The sequence below is a fragment of the Narcine bancroftii genome, chromosome 7 (assembly GCF_036971445.1).
Source record: "Narcine bancroftii isolate sNarBan1 chromosome 7, sNarBan1.hap1, whole genome shotgun sequence".
Classification (NCBI taxonomy): Eukaryota; Metazoa; Chordata; class Chondrichthyes; order Torpediniformes; family Narcinidae; genus Narcine; species Narcine bancroftii.
The window spans coordinates 184,748,194-184,764,818 of NC_091475.1; the positions used below are offsets into that span (position 1 = coordinate 184,748,194).

At 43.5% G+C, this 16,625-nt stretch overlaps 1 protein-coding gene across 5 annotated transcripts in view; it reads right to left on the bottom strand.

The window, feature by feature from the left end:
* Window positions 1-16,625, bottom strand: part of sparta (spartin a) — an 85,263-nt gene that overhangs the window by 5,159 nt on the left and 63,479 nt on the right. For all 5 annotated transcript variants that reach the window (XR_011342291.1, XM_069891681.1, XM_069891682.1 and 2 more), the window contains exons 5-6: window positions 10,612-10,806; window positions 2,147-2,305 (exon numbers count right to left, since the gene is read on the bottom strand). Coding sequence is in view for 4 of the 5 variants with exons in the window: in XM_069891681.1 (XP_069747782.1) it covers window positions 2,147-2,305; window positions 10,612-10,806 (354 nt within the window). In the remaining variant the exon portion in view is untranslated. The remainder of the gene's footprint in view (window positions 1-2,146; window positions 2,306-10,611; window positions 10,807-16,625) is intronic.

Genomic DNA, 16,625 nt, shown 5'->3' on the forward strand with positions numbered 1-16,625 from the left:
TGTTTGGTTACCAGAAGCATTAACAGATATGTCTTAAACACATCAACAATTTTTTTCCCAGTTCATTCTACAATTTAAATATGGCCTAACTGATGTTCAGTTTAAAATTATTGAAATGAACAGACTTGAAGTTAGACCAGTGTTGCACAACTTTTATTTTAAATTGGGCTTACAATCCAAACTGTTTTAGAGAACCAAATCACAAAAAACACAAATTTCAATCTGTAAAACTAACCAGTTAGTCATATTTAAAGACATAAACGACATATTCCTCCCTGTTCCACTCACTCATCCCTCCAGCATTCCTTTTCACTCTGACAAATTTATGCCCACATGCAATGTCGTCCAGTGTTATAGCAGAAGTAAACACCAAATGAAAGTGGCCCCTGTTTTTCAAAAATTTATTCCATTATAGAGTGACAGACGTGTCACCAGTTCTGTGTCCATTTAGAAGTCATAGATTCATGACTACTAGTTCAGTACCTTGAGGTGTAGAACCAGACATGGACCCTGAAGATCTGACTGGCCCAATCTGGTTCTCTTCCATGGGTCCCTAGGTGAGCTTTGTGGGGTGGAGTGATTGCCTTAAACTCACTAGATCCATTGGAAAATTTATAATACTGAGTAGCATCTTAAATATTAAAAAATTATTGGGATTTAGTAAAAATAACTTACAGTAATCTGCCAATTTGATGCTACTGAAGTCACAAGTGTGCCACCTTATTGGAGTATTACTGTGTTGTGCATCGTAGATTTACACCATTTGTATAATTTGAAAGATCTCAACAATGAAGACGCTGTTTACATCCGGTACCGCACGGATGGCAGTCTCTTCAATCTGAGGCGCCTGCAAGCTCACACCAAGACACAAGAGCAACTTGTCCTTGAACTACTCTTTGCAGACGATGCCACTTTAGTTGCCCTTTCAGAGCCAGCTCTTCAGCGCTTGATGTCCTGTTTTGCGGAAACTGCCAAAATGTTTGGCCTGGAAGGCAGCCTGAAGAAAACTGAGGTCCTTCATCAGCCAGCTCCCCACCATGACTACCATCCCCCCCCACATCTCCATCGGGCACACAAAACTCAAAACGGTCAACCAGTTTACCTATCTCGGCTGCACCATTTCATCAGATGCAAGGATCGACAACGAGATAGACAACAGACTCGCCAAGGCAAATAGCGCCTTTGGAAGACTACACAAAAGAGTCTGGAAAAACAACCAACTGAAAAACCTCACAAAGATAAGCGTATACAGAGCCGTTGTCATACCCACACTCCTGTTCGGCTCCGAATAATGGGTCCCCTACCGGCATCACCTACGGCTCCTAGAACGCTTCCTCCAGCGTTGTCTCTGCTCCATCCTCAACATTCATTGGAGCGACTTCATCCCTAACATCGAAGTACTCGAGATGGCAGAGGCTGACAGCATCGAATCTACGCTGCTGAAGATCCAACTGCGCTGGGTAGGTCACGTCTCCAGAACGGAGGACCATCGCTTTCCCAAGATCGTGTTATATGGCGAGCTCTCCACTGGCCACCGTGACAGAGGTGCACCAAAGAAGAGGTACAAGGACTGCCTAAAGAAATCTTTTGGTGTCTGCCACATTGACCACCGCCAGGGGGCTGATATCGCCTCAAACCGTGCATCTTGGCGCCTCACAGTTCGGCGGGCAGCAACCTCCTTTGAAGAAGACCGCAGAGCCCACCTCACTGACAAAAGAGGAAAAACCTAACACCCAACCCCAACCAACCAATTTTCCCCTGCAACCGCTCCAACCGTGTCTGCCTGTCCCGCATCGGACTTGTCAGCCACAAATGAGCCTGCAGCTGACGTGGACATTTACCCCTCCATAAATCTTCGTCTGTGAAGCCAAGCCAAAGAAAAAAGAAAGAATAATTTGGGAAAGAGAAAATGGATATGAAACAAATAACTTGCATTAATCATTGAAAAGGGTTGGCAGTGCAGGAGACTTTTTCAGTTTTCAAATTCAAACAACATGCTTCCTGCACCATTACATTTATGAAACCTATTGATTTTATTTAAGACTTCTGTATGACTAAAAAATTAAGGATTTAATTAAATCTACCAGTAACTAATATTTATAGCAAATGGAAAAAGTTATAGAAAAGCAAAATAAATAAAACATACCTTGAACTCCACTTGCTGCAACCACGAGAGCCCCATCTACTTTGGCTTTTGAACTATTATCTTTTTTTATAGATTCAGGGATAAGTTTACTTCCATGTTTCTTTACATGTGGAGCAAGCTCTTTTCCAACAGTGCTAGCGACAGTGCAAAGTCCATCAACTGTGAAGTAATAACAACATCTTAAAGGTTCAGATATTTTAAGGAACTTCACTCTGGATTGCCTAAAAATGAAACAATGGTTTTAAAAAGTGTATAAATACACAATCTTCTATAATCAAAGATGAAGGACCAAACTTAAGATTATAGCTTCTTTATTTAATTGGTGCCTAATATGCCTGAGATTGTCTGATCTCGGAAGCTAAGCAGGCTTGGAGGGGAGACTGCCGAGGAACACCAGTTGCTGTGAGGGGCACTGGACAAAGTGGCGAGACTCTGTCCGCCTTACAGTTGACAAAAGTTAAAGAATTTCATACATGTTACATTCTAAATGTAGTATTACATGACAATAATGGAAATTTTACCTTCACAATTCTCCTGATCTTATTATAATTTTACAAAAAAATTCCTTTTGCTTTGATTGCAGCAACTGTGTTAAAACGTTTAGGCTCAAGATATATTTATTAAACTACTGTACAACCAAGAGAATGCAAATTCTGGACTCTGAAACAAAAAAAATCTGCCGGATGAACTCAGAGGGTTGAGCAACATTAGAGGGGAAAATCAGAACGGTCGAAATCTCAGGATTTGAAGGGCTCCAACCCAGAATACTGGCTATTCTTTCTCCAAGTGATGCTGCTTTAACACGCTATGTTCACCAGTAGATTTGTTTTTGTACAAACCAAATTTTTCCAAAATGACATCACTGTGCTCATTGACGAAGAGACTAATATGAAAAAGCAACTATGAGAACAATCCATTTGACAAATTATCTTGAATGAGGAATGTTTGAAATAAACAAGTTATTAATCCAGTTGCTATGCGAACCCAGTCATTCTTGTATACCAATGGATGGGAATTTATCAGTGGCCGACTTCAATAATTACAACAGGCAATGCTTTATGTACTAAACAGACATTAACGTTGTTATCTAATGTTAAAAAAAAAACAGAAAATAGGTCAGTATACATTCTGCAGCACATTTATAGAAGTTTGATAGAGTGTTTGATCACATGCCAAATCTCCTCACACTTCGTAGAAAGTAAAGGCAGTAGTGTATCCTGCAGATGTCATATGACCAAATAGAAATTGGAAAACATGCAGCAATTCATACGGGGGAAAATAAGAAAAATACTACTTCCTTCTACACATGCTGCATGAATTGATATTTCCTTCAATTTTTGAGCTTGAAGTGGAAACAAACATAAAACCAACCTATCCAAGATGCTCTTCAGCCAGCTGATATACAAATGATTAAAAATATTAATTTGCCCAGGTACTAACAATGACCAAGAGAGGGTGAGCAAATTTAAATTCTTGAGGTAAAAACACAAATGCTGGAGAACCTCAACACTGTTCTTTATGTAGCAAAGGCAAAGATGCATAACCAATATTTCGGGCTTGAGCCCTTCATCAAAGAGAAAAAGCCGGCAAGCGTCCGAACAAAAGAGAAGGAGGGGGAAGGGGGGGCTGGCAAGGCAGGAGATGACAGGTGGAGAGAGGAGGGAGGGGACAGCAGCAGTGAGGGAGAAGGGGAATGGCAGGACTGTGTGGGTGAAAGAACTGGAAAGACAGGAAAAGGACAGGGGAAGAAAAGGCAAGCAAATTTAATGGAAAACAGTAAAAGTCAATGTTCATGCCATGTGGCTGGAGGGTGCCCAGACGAAAAATAAGGTGTTGTTCCTCCAGTCTACCGGTGGTCAGGGTGAGATAGTACATAAGGCCATGAACAGACACGTGAGCATGGGAGTGTGTCCTGGAATGGAAATGGTTGACCACTGGGAAGTTGCTGTCGTTGTGAATGGAGCGGAGGTGCTGAGCGAAGCAATCTCCTAGTCTGCAACCAGTCTCTTCATTGTAGAGAATGCCACAAAGGGTGCATTGGATGCAGTAAAGAAGTCCTCTGGATGGACAAGTGAAGAGTTGTTTCATGTGAAAGGCCTTTTTGGGGCCCCAGACCACGGTGAGGGAGGAGGTGTGGGTGCAAGTGTTGTACCTCCTGCAGCTACAGGGGAAGGTGCCAGGTGTGGGATGGGTGGGAAGGGATGAATGCACAAGAGAATCAGGGAGGGAGTAGTCCCTGCGTAAAGCCAAGAGGGAAAAATATGTCTGGTGTTGGGATCCTGCAGTAAATGCTAGAATTCCAGTGATGATGTGTTCGATATGGAGGCTGGTGGGGTGGTAGACAAAGATGAGGGGGATTCTATGTTTGCTGCATCTGGGGACAGAGGGAGTCAGGGCAGATGAGCAGGAAATGGAAGAGATGCGGGCGAGGGCTGAGTTGATGGTGGTGGAGAGGAAGCCACGTTTGTGAAAGAAGACATTTCAGAAGCTCTGGACTAGAAGATCGCACCTTGGGTACAGATGTGGCGGAGACTGAGAAATTGAGAGAAAGGGATGGAGTCCTTGCAGGGGGCAGGGTGTGGGGAAGTGTAGTCCAGGTAGTTGTGGGAGATGGAAGGTTTGTAGTATGTCAGTGGAAAGCTTGTCTCCTGAGAAGGAGACAGAGATTCAGGAAGGGGAGAGTGTTATTGGACCAGGTGATTTTGAGATCGGGGTGAAAGTTGGACATGAAGTGGATGAAGTTGACAAGCTCATTGGAGGTGCATGAGGCAGCCTCGATGTAGTCATCTATATAACCAGAGAAAGAGTTGAGGGGTCACCTGCGTAGGCTTGTAGCATGGATTGTTCCACAAAGCCTACAAGAGGCAGGCGTAGCTGAGACCCATTCGGGTATCCATGGCTAAGAAGTTATTTAGAGTGAGGACGAGTTCTGCCAGGCTCCCGACGCCAAGGCCCAGGTGAGTCGGTTGACAAGTTTGTGCGGGCCATGCGGGAGCTGGGACAAGACTGCGGGTGCCGAGACACAAAGGCAGCAGAGTACCAGGAGGAGATCATCCGCAACGGGCTGATCGCTAGATTCCACTCTCAAAACACCCATGAATGACTCCTGGAGAAGGGTGATCGGTCCCTACAGGAGGTCGTGCAGATGGCCCAGGCCATGAAGAAGGCCCAAAAGAACGTGGAGGCCTACGCTGTGGGCCATGCGACCCCCAGATACGCAGAATGGGCAGCACCATCTTGGGATTCTGGGCCTCTGCCCCTGACTGCCGCCACAACTGTCAAGCACATGAGGTGCAACTACTATGGCCAAAACAAGCAACCACGAAAATACTGTCCTGCACGTAGTGCTACCTGCTTGAACTGTCGGCAAAAAGGGCACTATGCAAGGGTATGCCGATCTAAGCCCCCCTGCGAGCAGTGCTGTGTGTGGACCACTACCCCCGTTACCATTTTGGACCGAGCAGCTCCAGTCATCACTTCCGGCTGTGGAGAACTGAACTTCCGGGCCCACACCATGATGTCACTGCCAGCTTCACTTCTGGGCTCCACTGCAAGCAATCCATGGGGGCAGCTGTCTTAGCAATCTCCCGGGTGGTCATCTTGGCGACATGGCAGCTTCGATCATCTTGGACCAGAGTCAACCACACCAACTGGGATGTTCCATGATGGACATAGAGGTAAATGGTCACACCATGGATTACCTGTTTGACACAGGGAGCACCAAGAGTTTCATACATCCAAGCACTGTTGAACGCTACTCCCTGACCGTGTCCCCTGCAAAGTGTCGGGTAGCACTAGCCTCCAAAACCTTCTGGACAGAAATCTGTGGGAAATGCTCCGTGGACCTAACCTGGGGGGAGGTGAGCAAAATACAAAAATTTCAGACTATTGGTGATGCCCTATCTCTGTGCCCCCATCATATTGGGACTACATTTCCAGTGCCAGCTAAAAGGGGTGCTGATGCAGTTTGACGGCCCCTGTCCCCTGTTCACAGTCAGGAACAACAAGTTCCGGAATGTCCGCCCCCCTTTCCTGGAGAGGCCCAATCACTCACCTGAAGGCTGGGCAGCACTACCAACCTGCGGTCTGGCCACCTAACAGGTCCCTCCATCCCCACTGTTCCAAAACCTCACCCCAGACTATAGGCCAATGGCCACTAAGAGTAGATGGACAAGGGATTCATTAAGTCTGAGGTGGAACGATTGCTGAGGGACAGCATAATAGACCCCAGTAATAGTCCATGGAGGACATAGGTGCTGGTGGTAAAAGGGGCAGAGAAGAACCTGATGGTGATTTACTACAGTCAAACCATCAACTAGTTCACCCTATTGGGCACCTACCCCCTTCCCCAAATTGATGACATGGTGAACGAGTTCACAAAGTACAGGGTCTTCTCAACCATAGATCTCAAGTCAGCATACCATCAAATTCCTATCTGCCCAAAGGTCCAGCCCAACACAGCATTTGAGGCTAACGGTTGACTGTATCAATTTTTACAGATCTCTTTCGGCCTCACAAACAGGATGTTGGTGTTTCAAAGGGAAATGGACCGCATGGTGGACGACAATAGGCTAAAAATCATTTACCCATATTTGGATAATGTCACCACATGCAGCCATGACCAGAAAGAACATAACGACAACCTGCGGAGGTTCCTAGCCACATATAACCAGAAGTGAGTGTTTAGCACACAGCGGTTTGCGATCCTGAGGTACGTGGTGGAGGGTGGTGTGATTGTCCCCGAGGCTGAGTGCACACACCCCCTCTTGGAATTACCTCTACCACATAACCCCAAGGCCTTAAAAAGGTTTTTGGGGCTCTTTTCATATTACGCACAATGGGTTCCCAATCATGTCAACAAGGCCCAGCCCCTGGTGAAAACCACAACCTTTCCCCTGTTGGCAGAGATCCGAAAGGCTTTCGAAAGCATCAGGGAAGAGATTGCCAAAGCAGGAATGCACACCATCGACAAATCGGTCCGTTCCAAGTGGAGAGTGATGCTTCCGACTTCGCCCTAGCCGCCACACCAAACCAGGCAGGTCAGTGGCAATTTTTTTTGCGCACTCTCCAGGGCCATGAACGCAGGCACTCCATCGGGAAGGAGGCGGCACAGGCTATAGTGGAGGCGGTGTGCCACTGGAGGCACTACTTGGCCGGCAGCCCATTCACCCTGCTGACAGACCAGAGAGCCATTGCCTTTATGTTTAATAACAAACAGCTGGGCAAAATTAAGAATGACAAGATCATGTGGTGAAGAATTGAGCTGTCCACCTACAGTTATGAGATCTTGTACCAGCCAGGTAAGCACAACGAGCTGCCCAATGCTCTACCAGTGGAACCTGCACCAGGGTGCAAGGAGATCGCCTTCACGTCCTCTACGATAGCATCTGCCACTCTGGGGTCACAAGACTCTACCACTTCACGAGGGCCTGTAACCTTCCCTATTCGGTGGATGATGTCAGAGAGCTGACACGCAATTGCCTGGTCTGTGTGGAATGCAAGCCACAGTTTTACAGGCGAGAAAGAGCCCACCTCATCAAGGCTACTCGTCCCATCGAACGTCTCAGCATAGACTTCAAGGGCCCCTCCCATCCACAAATCAGAAGCTATTTCCTGTACATTGTTGACAAATACTCAAGTTTCCCATTCGCCATTCCCTGCCCAGATATGACCACAGCCATTAAAGCACTCGCACCATATTCACTCATTTTGGGTATCCCACATACGTGCATAGCAACTGGGGTTCAGTGTTCATGAGTGAGGAGCTGCACTGTTAATTCCTATCTAGGGGCAGAGCAACGAGTAGAACCACCAGCTACAATCCCCGAGGGGATGGCCAGGTAGAAAGGGGAAACGGCACTATTTGGAGGGCAGTCCTTTTGGCTCTAAAGGCAAAAGGGATGACTGTGTCCCAGTGGCAAGAGGTACTCCCAGAAGCACTGCATGCCACCAGGTCCCTACTCTGCAACGCCCCATGAAAGATTGTTGTCCTTCCTCCAGAAGCACGATAGGACCCACAAGACGGACCTACTGGTGGAGGAAATGCACCTCCTGCATGTGAACCCCCAGTATGCGCTGGTGAGGTACCCAGATGGATAGGACCACAGCCAGTGGGACTGCAGAGGTCCCATTGACCAGAGAGACTACACCTGTGAACATTACTGTGCAACTCATGGACTGTAAAAACAGTGTCCCGCATCACCCCACTGGACTTTATCTAAAAAGGAGGGGTGAAAGTGGTGGAATATGGTAATGTGGGCACATTCGCCACTGAGCTGGGCAGGCTGGCCTGCCTGCTGAACTGGTAGCCCCTCTGCTTAAGACACCTAATAAAGGCCGAGAGCCCTAATCTCCTCCCTCATACCTGCCCTTGGACTTGAGCCAGCAGCATGCTGAGACATGATTGGACTTTAGATCAATAAAGCCTTTATTGATCGCGCTACAAGGTTCTCCAGCATTTTGTGTTTTTACTTCAACCACAACGTCTGTGGAGTTTTGTGATTTACTTTAAGTTCTTGGAAGTCATCGTCTTGGAGTATCTTTACTGGATCAAATACACAAATGGCAGAGTGAAGAAAGAAGTTCAGCACTTCTACTTCCTCAGTCTGTGGCAGTTCAGCATGACATTGGAAACCCTGGCAAATTTCTACAAATGTGAGGTGGAAAGTGTGCTGACGAGCTGCATTACAGTCTGACTATTGTTAAGGGAAGAGAAAGCACTGTGGTTTTTAGCATCATAGAGATCATTTCACTCACCAAGCCCAGATGAAATAATAAGGGCTCAAAACTATAGCATAGTTTTGGTGAAATTAAATGATTGGATTGGACAGGAAATAAAAATGTTTTATTCCCCTAAAGCTGAACACCATCAGCTGGAGGAGGTCTGGAACTCACTGTCTAAAATGGTGTTAGGGGAAAAACACTCAACATAAAGTTCTCAGAGCTAATACCTGCAGAGCCAGAGATTTTGGCTTGGAATAGTGGTATTAGGATGGGTCGGTTTTTTCCCCAACCAACCCTGCCATAATACAATAATTTCCATGAGGGTCACATCTTTTTCTTGATCCTCTGATTTGTATTCATTGAATTATTACCCAGTAATGATACAGCAGGGTGAGAAAAGCTTACCCATAGTCTCAAAACCACCATATTTAAATTCTCACATTATTCATCTTTCAGGACTGAATGAGGAGAACATTCGGAGAATCAAACATTTGGATATTGAAACCATCGAGTTAGTTTCCTACCAAAGACTCACTGCTTCGCTACCTCTTTCATTAATCTTATTGCCAATATGGGCCAAAATCAGAAAGTTTGGAATATTATATTCCATTAATTTCCAACAATGTATTTGCACCAACATCAAGTGTGCTTAGTTTTACTTTGCCCGTGAATAAGTTTATTCCTGTTGTTAAACTTTTTGCATTTTATTGATTTTTTTACCCTCTGTACTGCTGTTTGTTTACTTTTCTTTATTTGTTCACATGTGTATGTTGTGTAGGTTTTTTTTGCACCACCAGTAAGTAATAATTCTGTTTGCTCCTAGGAAAAATAATCTTGGGGTTGTATGTGATGTCATGTATGTACTGTGACAATAAATCTGAATCTGAATCCATGCCTTTTAGTCTCTAGTCTCAACTATTGCAGCATGTTCCGGTCCTAGCTCCTTTTTCTGCCCTCAACATTAAGATTCAAAATTCAGCTGCTTAAGCCACATTTACCATCATTCTTATCCTTGATAGTAGAAGCCTTTTTTCCAATGGCATACCAGTTAATTGGCTGTGCAGTATCCCAGGATAGGAAGCACTTTGTGCCATTTCCACTGGGCCACCCTTAACTAGGACACTAATTTCTTTTCCACTGAACACACTTTTCCCTGGGGATCGGAGTATTCTACCTTCAATTGGAAATGGGTGACTTTCTACTATCCCTTTTCCACTGGTTTTATCAGCATGCTGGCATCAGCAAATGCCGGGGATACGAGTAGGGGTAGAGGCAGTTAATCCCCAGTGTGAAATGACATCATTTGATGCTGGTGTTCGGACGGTGTTCCTTTTCCACTGGACCCTTCCCAGTAAATTCCTGGGACAGGGTGCCAGTGGAAGAAGGGCTATAGTCTCCCAGTTGAACGATGTCTTAATTTTAAGATTCACATAATAAATTTCTTCATGGCCTCATCTTAAATTAACACAATAATTTTCTCCAGCCCTAGTATCTTCTAAAATATCTGTGCTTCTTGAATCACAGATTATGAAAATAACTCCATGTTGATCTCTGTACCTTTAGATGACAAGAGCTCAGATTCTGATATCTGACCCACCTATCAACCTCACTCTCTCTCTCTTTCCTTTCTAAGAACACTCTTTAAATTGTATCTATTGCATGGATCAGGCATCAAATCTGTACTGAAACACTCTTGGTGGGCCGCCAGATCAGCTTTAAAATGATTTAGGCAGTTCACTTACCCAAAAACTGGCTTACTTTTACAGCCCCTCCTGTTGCTTGTCGTGCAACATTTAGTCCTTTCTCCACAGTGGGACTGACTGTTGCAGGTTTATCTTCGGGCTGAATATGCTCTCTCAGCTTGGAGGCTCCTTTTTGGATTGCTTTACCAGTGAATTCAGCACCTTTAACCAAACCCCAGCTCAGCCAAGAAGCACCTGAAAAATTAAATATTTATAAACAACTAGATTTCTGTGGCATTTTTCACAGTCAAGGTTAATTATACTGACGGAAAATGAGTTAAGCATTTCTTATTCCAGAGGGGAGTCACATGATGGAGTAGTGGTCGGTAGAGGAATACCAGCCTTCTCCAGAAAAGAAGAAATAAAGTGAAAATACAAAGTTCAAGAAATACAAAACATAACAAATAAAAGATAAAGTTGTTGAGAAAAGAAAGAAAATGGCACCCAAGAAGGAAAAAGTAAAAACAATGGGGAAAATAAGAAGAAAAGATGCCAGAAGAGAAAGGAGAAGGCCTTACCTCATGAAGAAACAGGGAGCAGTTGTGGAGAAGAGATCCCGTTCTCCAAGGTTGGTGACGACCCCACAGAGTGGCGACCCCATTACCGCTGGACTGCAAAAATGGCTTTCTGAGCCAAAAAGTGCATAACTGCGCATGTGCGAGGAGTCGCGCATGCGCAGTGCGCTTACTAAGGAGAAGGAGAACACCGACGGGAGGGGGGCTCAGTTGAGGAGCGGGCAAACACAACGTGGCCAGCTGAGGGATGCCTGACACCAGGGCTCTCAGCTGGAAGAAGAGGAAAGTGACAGGAAAGGGAGTGAAAGGAAAGAAGAGCAGCAGCAGGAGGCCCAACAGATGAGTAGCCCAGAAGAAGGACCAACAGCAAGAAGCCAAGCAAGAAGCAGCCCAGCAAAGTGAGACAAGCAACTCATCAGGAAAGTGAGAAGAGACACAGATACAAGGAAGAGAAGAGACACAAACACAGGTGCAGACACAGAAGAAGAGGAAGAAGACCAAGATCTGCACAGAGAAATAGAAGGTAAAACAGATGGACAGAATATAGATAATTTTTTTTCCAAGAACAAATGAGACCATTAAAAGAACAGTTGACATTAGAATTTAGTGAAATGAAAAGTACAGAAGAAAAAGTGAATAGAATAGAGCTGGTCATGACAGAAATATGGAAAAGATTAGAAAATGTGGAAGAATGAGAAACGGCTGTAGAAATGGAAGTGAATGACTTAAGAAAAAAATTGGAAGAAAGTGACAAAAAAGTTAAAGATTCACGAGAGTTGTTATCTCATAAAATTGATATGTTGGAAAATTATAGTAGGTGAAACAACATAAAAATAGTGGGCCTAAAGGAAGATGAAGAAGGCGCAGACATGAAGGAATTTATAAAAGAATGGATCCCAAAGGTCCTGGGAATGACAGAAATACAGGAAGGAATGGAAATAGAAAGGACTCACAGAACACTAGCTCCGAAACCACAGACACATCAAAAACCAAGATCCGTTTTAGTAAAATTTTTGAGATATACGACAAGAGAAAATATACTGGAGCAGGCAAGGAATAAAATTAGAGAAGGCAAAAAACCATTGGAATACAAGGGTCAAAAAATATTTTTTTACCCAGACATAAGTTTTGAACTCCTCAAGAAGAGGAAGGAATTTAACACAGCAAAATCGATCCTATGGGGAAAAGGGCTATAAATTTAAGATATCCAGCTGTGCTTAAAATATTTATCCCTGGGGAGGAAAACAGACTGTTCTCGGATCCGGAAGAAGCATGAGAATTTGCAGAACGCCTACAAGACAGGAAGGAAAGATGAAGAGATGTAACAAGAATGAAGAATGGCGATAAAATACATATAAAGATGTTAAAATAATGTATAGGTAATAACTAAAGAAGGGAAAAAGGGAAGAAAGGAAGGGGGTAAAAAAAAGGGTGAGCTTTGTTATATGTGTAAAAAAAAGTCTTTTCTGGGGAGGGTTGGGTGGGAGAGAATACAAAATCAGTGACGCTTGCGAGCAGGTTCACAATCTAAATGGAGAGGAGAGTTGTGGTTGCCTGGCAAGGGATAGGGGCAACTCAGGGGGGGGGGGGTGCATTTGGGGCTAAGGGAATATTGGATGTGGGAGTTGTTGAAGTATTTTATGTTTTAAATGTGTTGTCATACATTGAGTTCAAAAAGGGATAACTGAGAGATGAAAAGGGTGATGGTGGTGGTGAGGAAGCAGAAATGAGGTGTAAACAGGGTATGAGATGGCTATGTTGAATTATGACTATAAATATTAATGGAATACATAACCAAATTAAACGGAAGAGGCTATTAAAATTACTGAAAAAAATAGACATAGCATTGTGCAGGAAATGCATCTAACTGAAGTAGAACATAATAAATTAAAGAAAGACTGGTTAGGGCACGTAGAGGCAGCATCATATAATTCAAAAGCTAGAGGTGTAGCTATATTAATTAATAAAAATGTACCAATCAAAACAGAGGAGGAAATAATAGATCCAGCAGGGAGGAATGTAATGATAAAGTGTCAGATATATTCAGAATTTTGGAATTTGGTCAATATATATGCTAATGAAGAGGATCAAAAGTTTATGCAAGATATTTTTTGAAGATTGTAGATACGCAAGGGAATATATTGATAGGAGGGGATTTTAACCTTAACTTGGATCCAATGTTGGACAAAACTGGACAAAAGACTAGCAAAAAGAATAAAGTGGCCAAATTTATGGTTAAATCAATGCAGGAACTGAAACTTATGGATATATGGAGGAGGCAGCACCCAAGGGAGAAGGAATACTCATATTATTCGAGTAGGCGTAAAACATACTCAAGGATTGATATGTTTTTGCTGTCGGCCCATATTCAAGGGAGAGTTAGGAAAACTGAATATAAAGCTAGATTGCTGTCTGATCATTCACCCCTGTTATCCCAGCAAGAACATATAGATGGAGGTTAAACTCCATGCTACTTAAAAGACATTGCCAGCATGTTAAACAAAAACAATGGAGGTCCCCATAAAACTTATGAGTTCAGGATTAAAATGCGCTGGTCTGCTCTCATCTTAGCCTTTAAATGTTGGTAATATTTTTAAATAATTGAAGGTCAATTTAAAAAAAAGCTAAAACAGAAATTTCTGGAGACATTCTGGAAGTCAAGCAGCATCGACATGGAGGGAAACAAATCACTGCTTCAGATCACGAATTCAGACACTGATTTTTTTGTTACAATTAAAATGTTACTTTGCTTTGATGTCAAAGTCAGACATTGTGGTCAAGAGGCAAATCCCTCCAAAAAAACACTACCACGATCATAAGTAAATCACAAAAATCTGTAGAGACTATGGTTAAAGTAGTTAACAACTCTCTGAATTTACTTCTGACTACAACAAAAATTCTAAATACTTCAACAACGGTCATAAGAATCATTGTAATCTAAACTACAAATTCAAGTACATATCCATCATGTAATACACATGGTTCCAAGCTGGAAAAATAAACTTTCATCTCACAAGATTGAGAATTACTGCCACTCTATTCACGGCTGTAAACAAAATGTTTCTTTAAGAATGTAATTGACTAACAAGTGGTTTGGGGCATTGAAGAAAAACAAATTTTAAACATGTTTTATATTGTAAGGTAAAACATCATGAGATGGGAATGTGTAGGGAGTTACCCTGTACAGGGCAGTAACAAGAAGGGGAGGTGTCCTTGTACTCCTGTTAGGTAAAACATCATGAGATGGGACCGGAGAAGGAGTCACCCAGTACTAAGGAGTAACAGAATGCATCCTTGTACTTACAAGATAAGAGACATTGATGGATTGAGAGGCAGGAAGCTAGCAGGGAAAGGATAGCAACAGTTTTAGTCATTGGACAAGTAATGATATGATGATGTTCTAAACATGTATCCAAGGGTATAAAAAATCACCATTTTGCTGATAACGGCAGAATGCATTCTCCGACTAACTTTGTTAGTCGCAAGTGTTACAATCCGGTAATAAAGAACAAAGAACCCTGATTTCGACTCAGTCTGGTGTTTGTCTCACTCACTCATGAACAATGCAGACCTAACAATTTGGTGACCCCGACGTGATGGGTGAGTGAACACTGGACGACGGTTTCTGTTTTTTCTGACAATCATCTCAGCCGGCTGATAAAAAGGTCCAGAGAAGCCTGTTTTAACAAAATTCTCTTTTTTTTTTAAATCTTTATGATTGTCAGTAAGAACTGGAGATCGGACAAATTAGATGACCACAATTGAAGGTCGCATGCCAGGATTGTAACACGTAAGTGATTACAGACAAGATAAAAGTCCTTAAGGTGTTTGAATGACATTTATTAAGTGCTTCGCAAGAAACTACTAGAGTTTAAAAGTCTTTATTGTGTCGTTGCAAAGTCCAATAGAGTGAGAAGGTGGTCTATAAACAATTGAGGACCTGAGTTTTCTGCCCTAAACTGGTTATTAAGAGGAGAAATCTCCCACGTGAAGGTTGGGCTTTGAAAGAAAACAAAGGTTCAGGCTTATTGGCCTCAATTGTATCTGAGAGACTGACTTATAAATGTCCGGTAGGTATGATAATGTCTGTACACTTGAGAAGTTAAGAATTTATTTCCCCAATTCGCCGTGGTGGAATACCACAGCAGACACTAGAGACCTTGAGACAACAAAAAAAGTACTCAGGGACGCCTGCCTGGTGAACAAGAACGACGACAGAAGGCTGCGACAGCTGTGTCCGGATCAGGTAGGAGATATTAATGAAAAAGTTGACAAACTCCTAAGAGACACCCAGTTTATTCGAAATACTTTTGATAAGTTAAATGAGGGTATTCCCAACATCACCAAGGAGATAAAGTTACGTAAATTCATAGATTGGTACAGGGAAACAGGACAAAAGTATAGCCCAAATATTTGGTTTTCTAGTTGTAATTTAACTTTCAGACCCCTTTGGGAAAACAGAGAGTGGAAAACGAGCAATCAGAGTATACAGGACAGTCTGAAGTCAATTGGAGGACAAGACTTAGAGACTGTTCTTTTAAAAGATATTAGTCATCCAGCTTGCAAGGAGACATTTTTAAAAGCAATTTTCGTTGACATAGATCCCCTAAACGGACAAAAACCTAAATTAAAACAGGCATTAGAAAGCGGTCCCGCAGCTATGGCTGTACAGTTGCCTGCTAAGACTTTTGACCAAGTTATTAAGGAAATTAATCAGGAATTAGAGGAGCGAAATACCAGTAATGCGGCATTGGAAAAACAAAAAATGCTCCGAAAATGTGTAGACCGCTGGAGGAAGAGGGGTTGGTTACCCGGGGGCACTGAGATGTTCCTGACAGGTGAGGAAAAAAAAATTTTAAAACGTAGAGGCTTAGATAAGCTGGAAGAAACAAAACACAGAAGGGAAAGGAAAAGTGCCTGTTTCCAGTTTCCAGCCACGAAGTGTCCGGGTTTGCTCTCTCCCTCCCTCCTTTCACCCTCCCCCCTCTCTCTTCTCTCCCCCTCTCTCTCTTCTCCCCCCCCCTCCTCTCTCACCCACTCCCCCTCCCAATCCCAATCTGTGGTGGTGCTGCCCTGAAATCCCCAGGTTGGGCAGGACAGAGAAATACAATTTGGTTTTAATTTTGTGCCCACAATTCCAGCTCCGCATCAAATGGGATCCTGTTTTATCCTCTCTCCCTCCCTTTTTCCCGCACCCCCACCATTGCGGGATCAGGGCAGACATTGTGGGCTGACGTGTAGCTCACTCGAGGTGGGAGGGAAGGAAGGAGTGATAGTTCCCAGTGGTGGGAGACCCAATCTGATCCAGACCAGTGATCACAGGATGAGAACCTTTTAAAACCTTTGAAACGAAAGTGTTAATCTGAAGACTTTTCTCCCAGTGGGGCCAGTGCAAGGCATTTTCTCTCTCTATCTCTTGTGCTCTGTGTATCTGCCTCTCTATCTCTTTCTCTCGCTATGCTCTCTCTCTCTCTCTCTCTCTCTCTCTCTCTCTCTCTC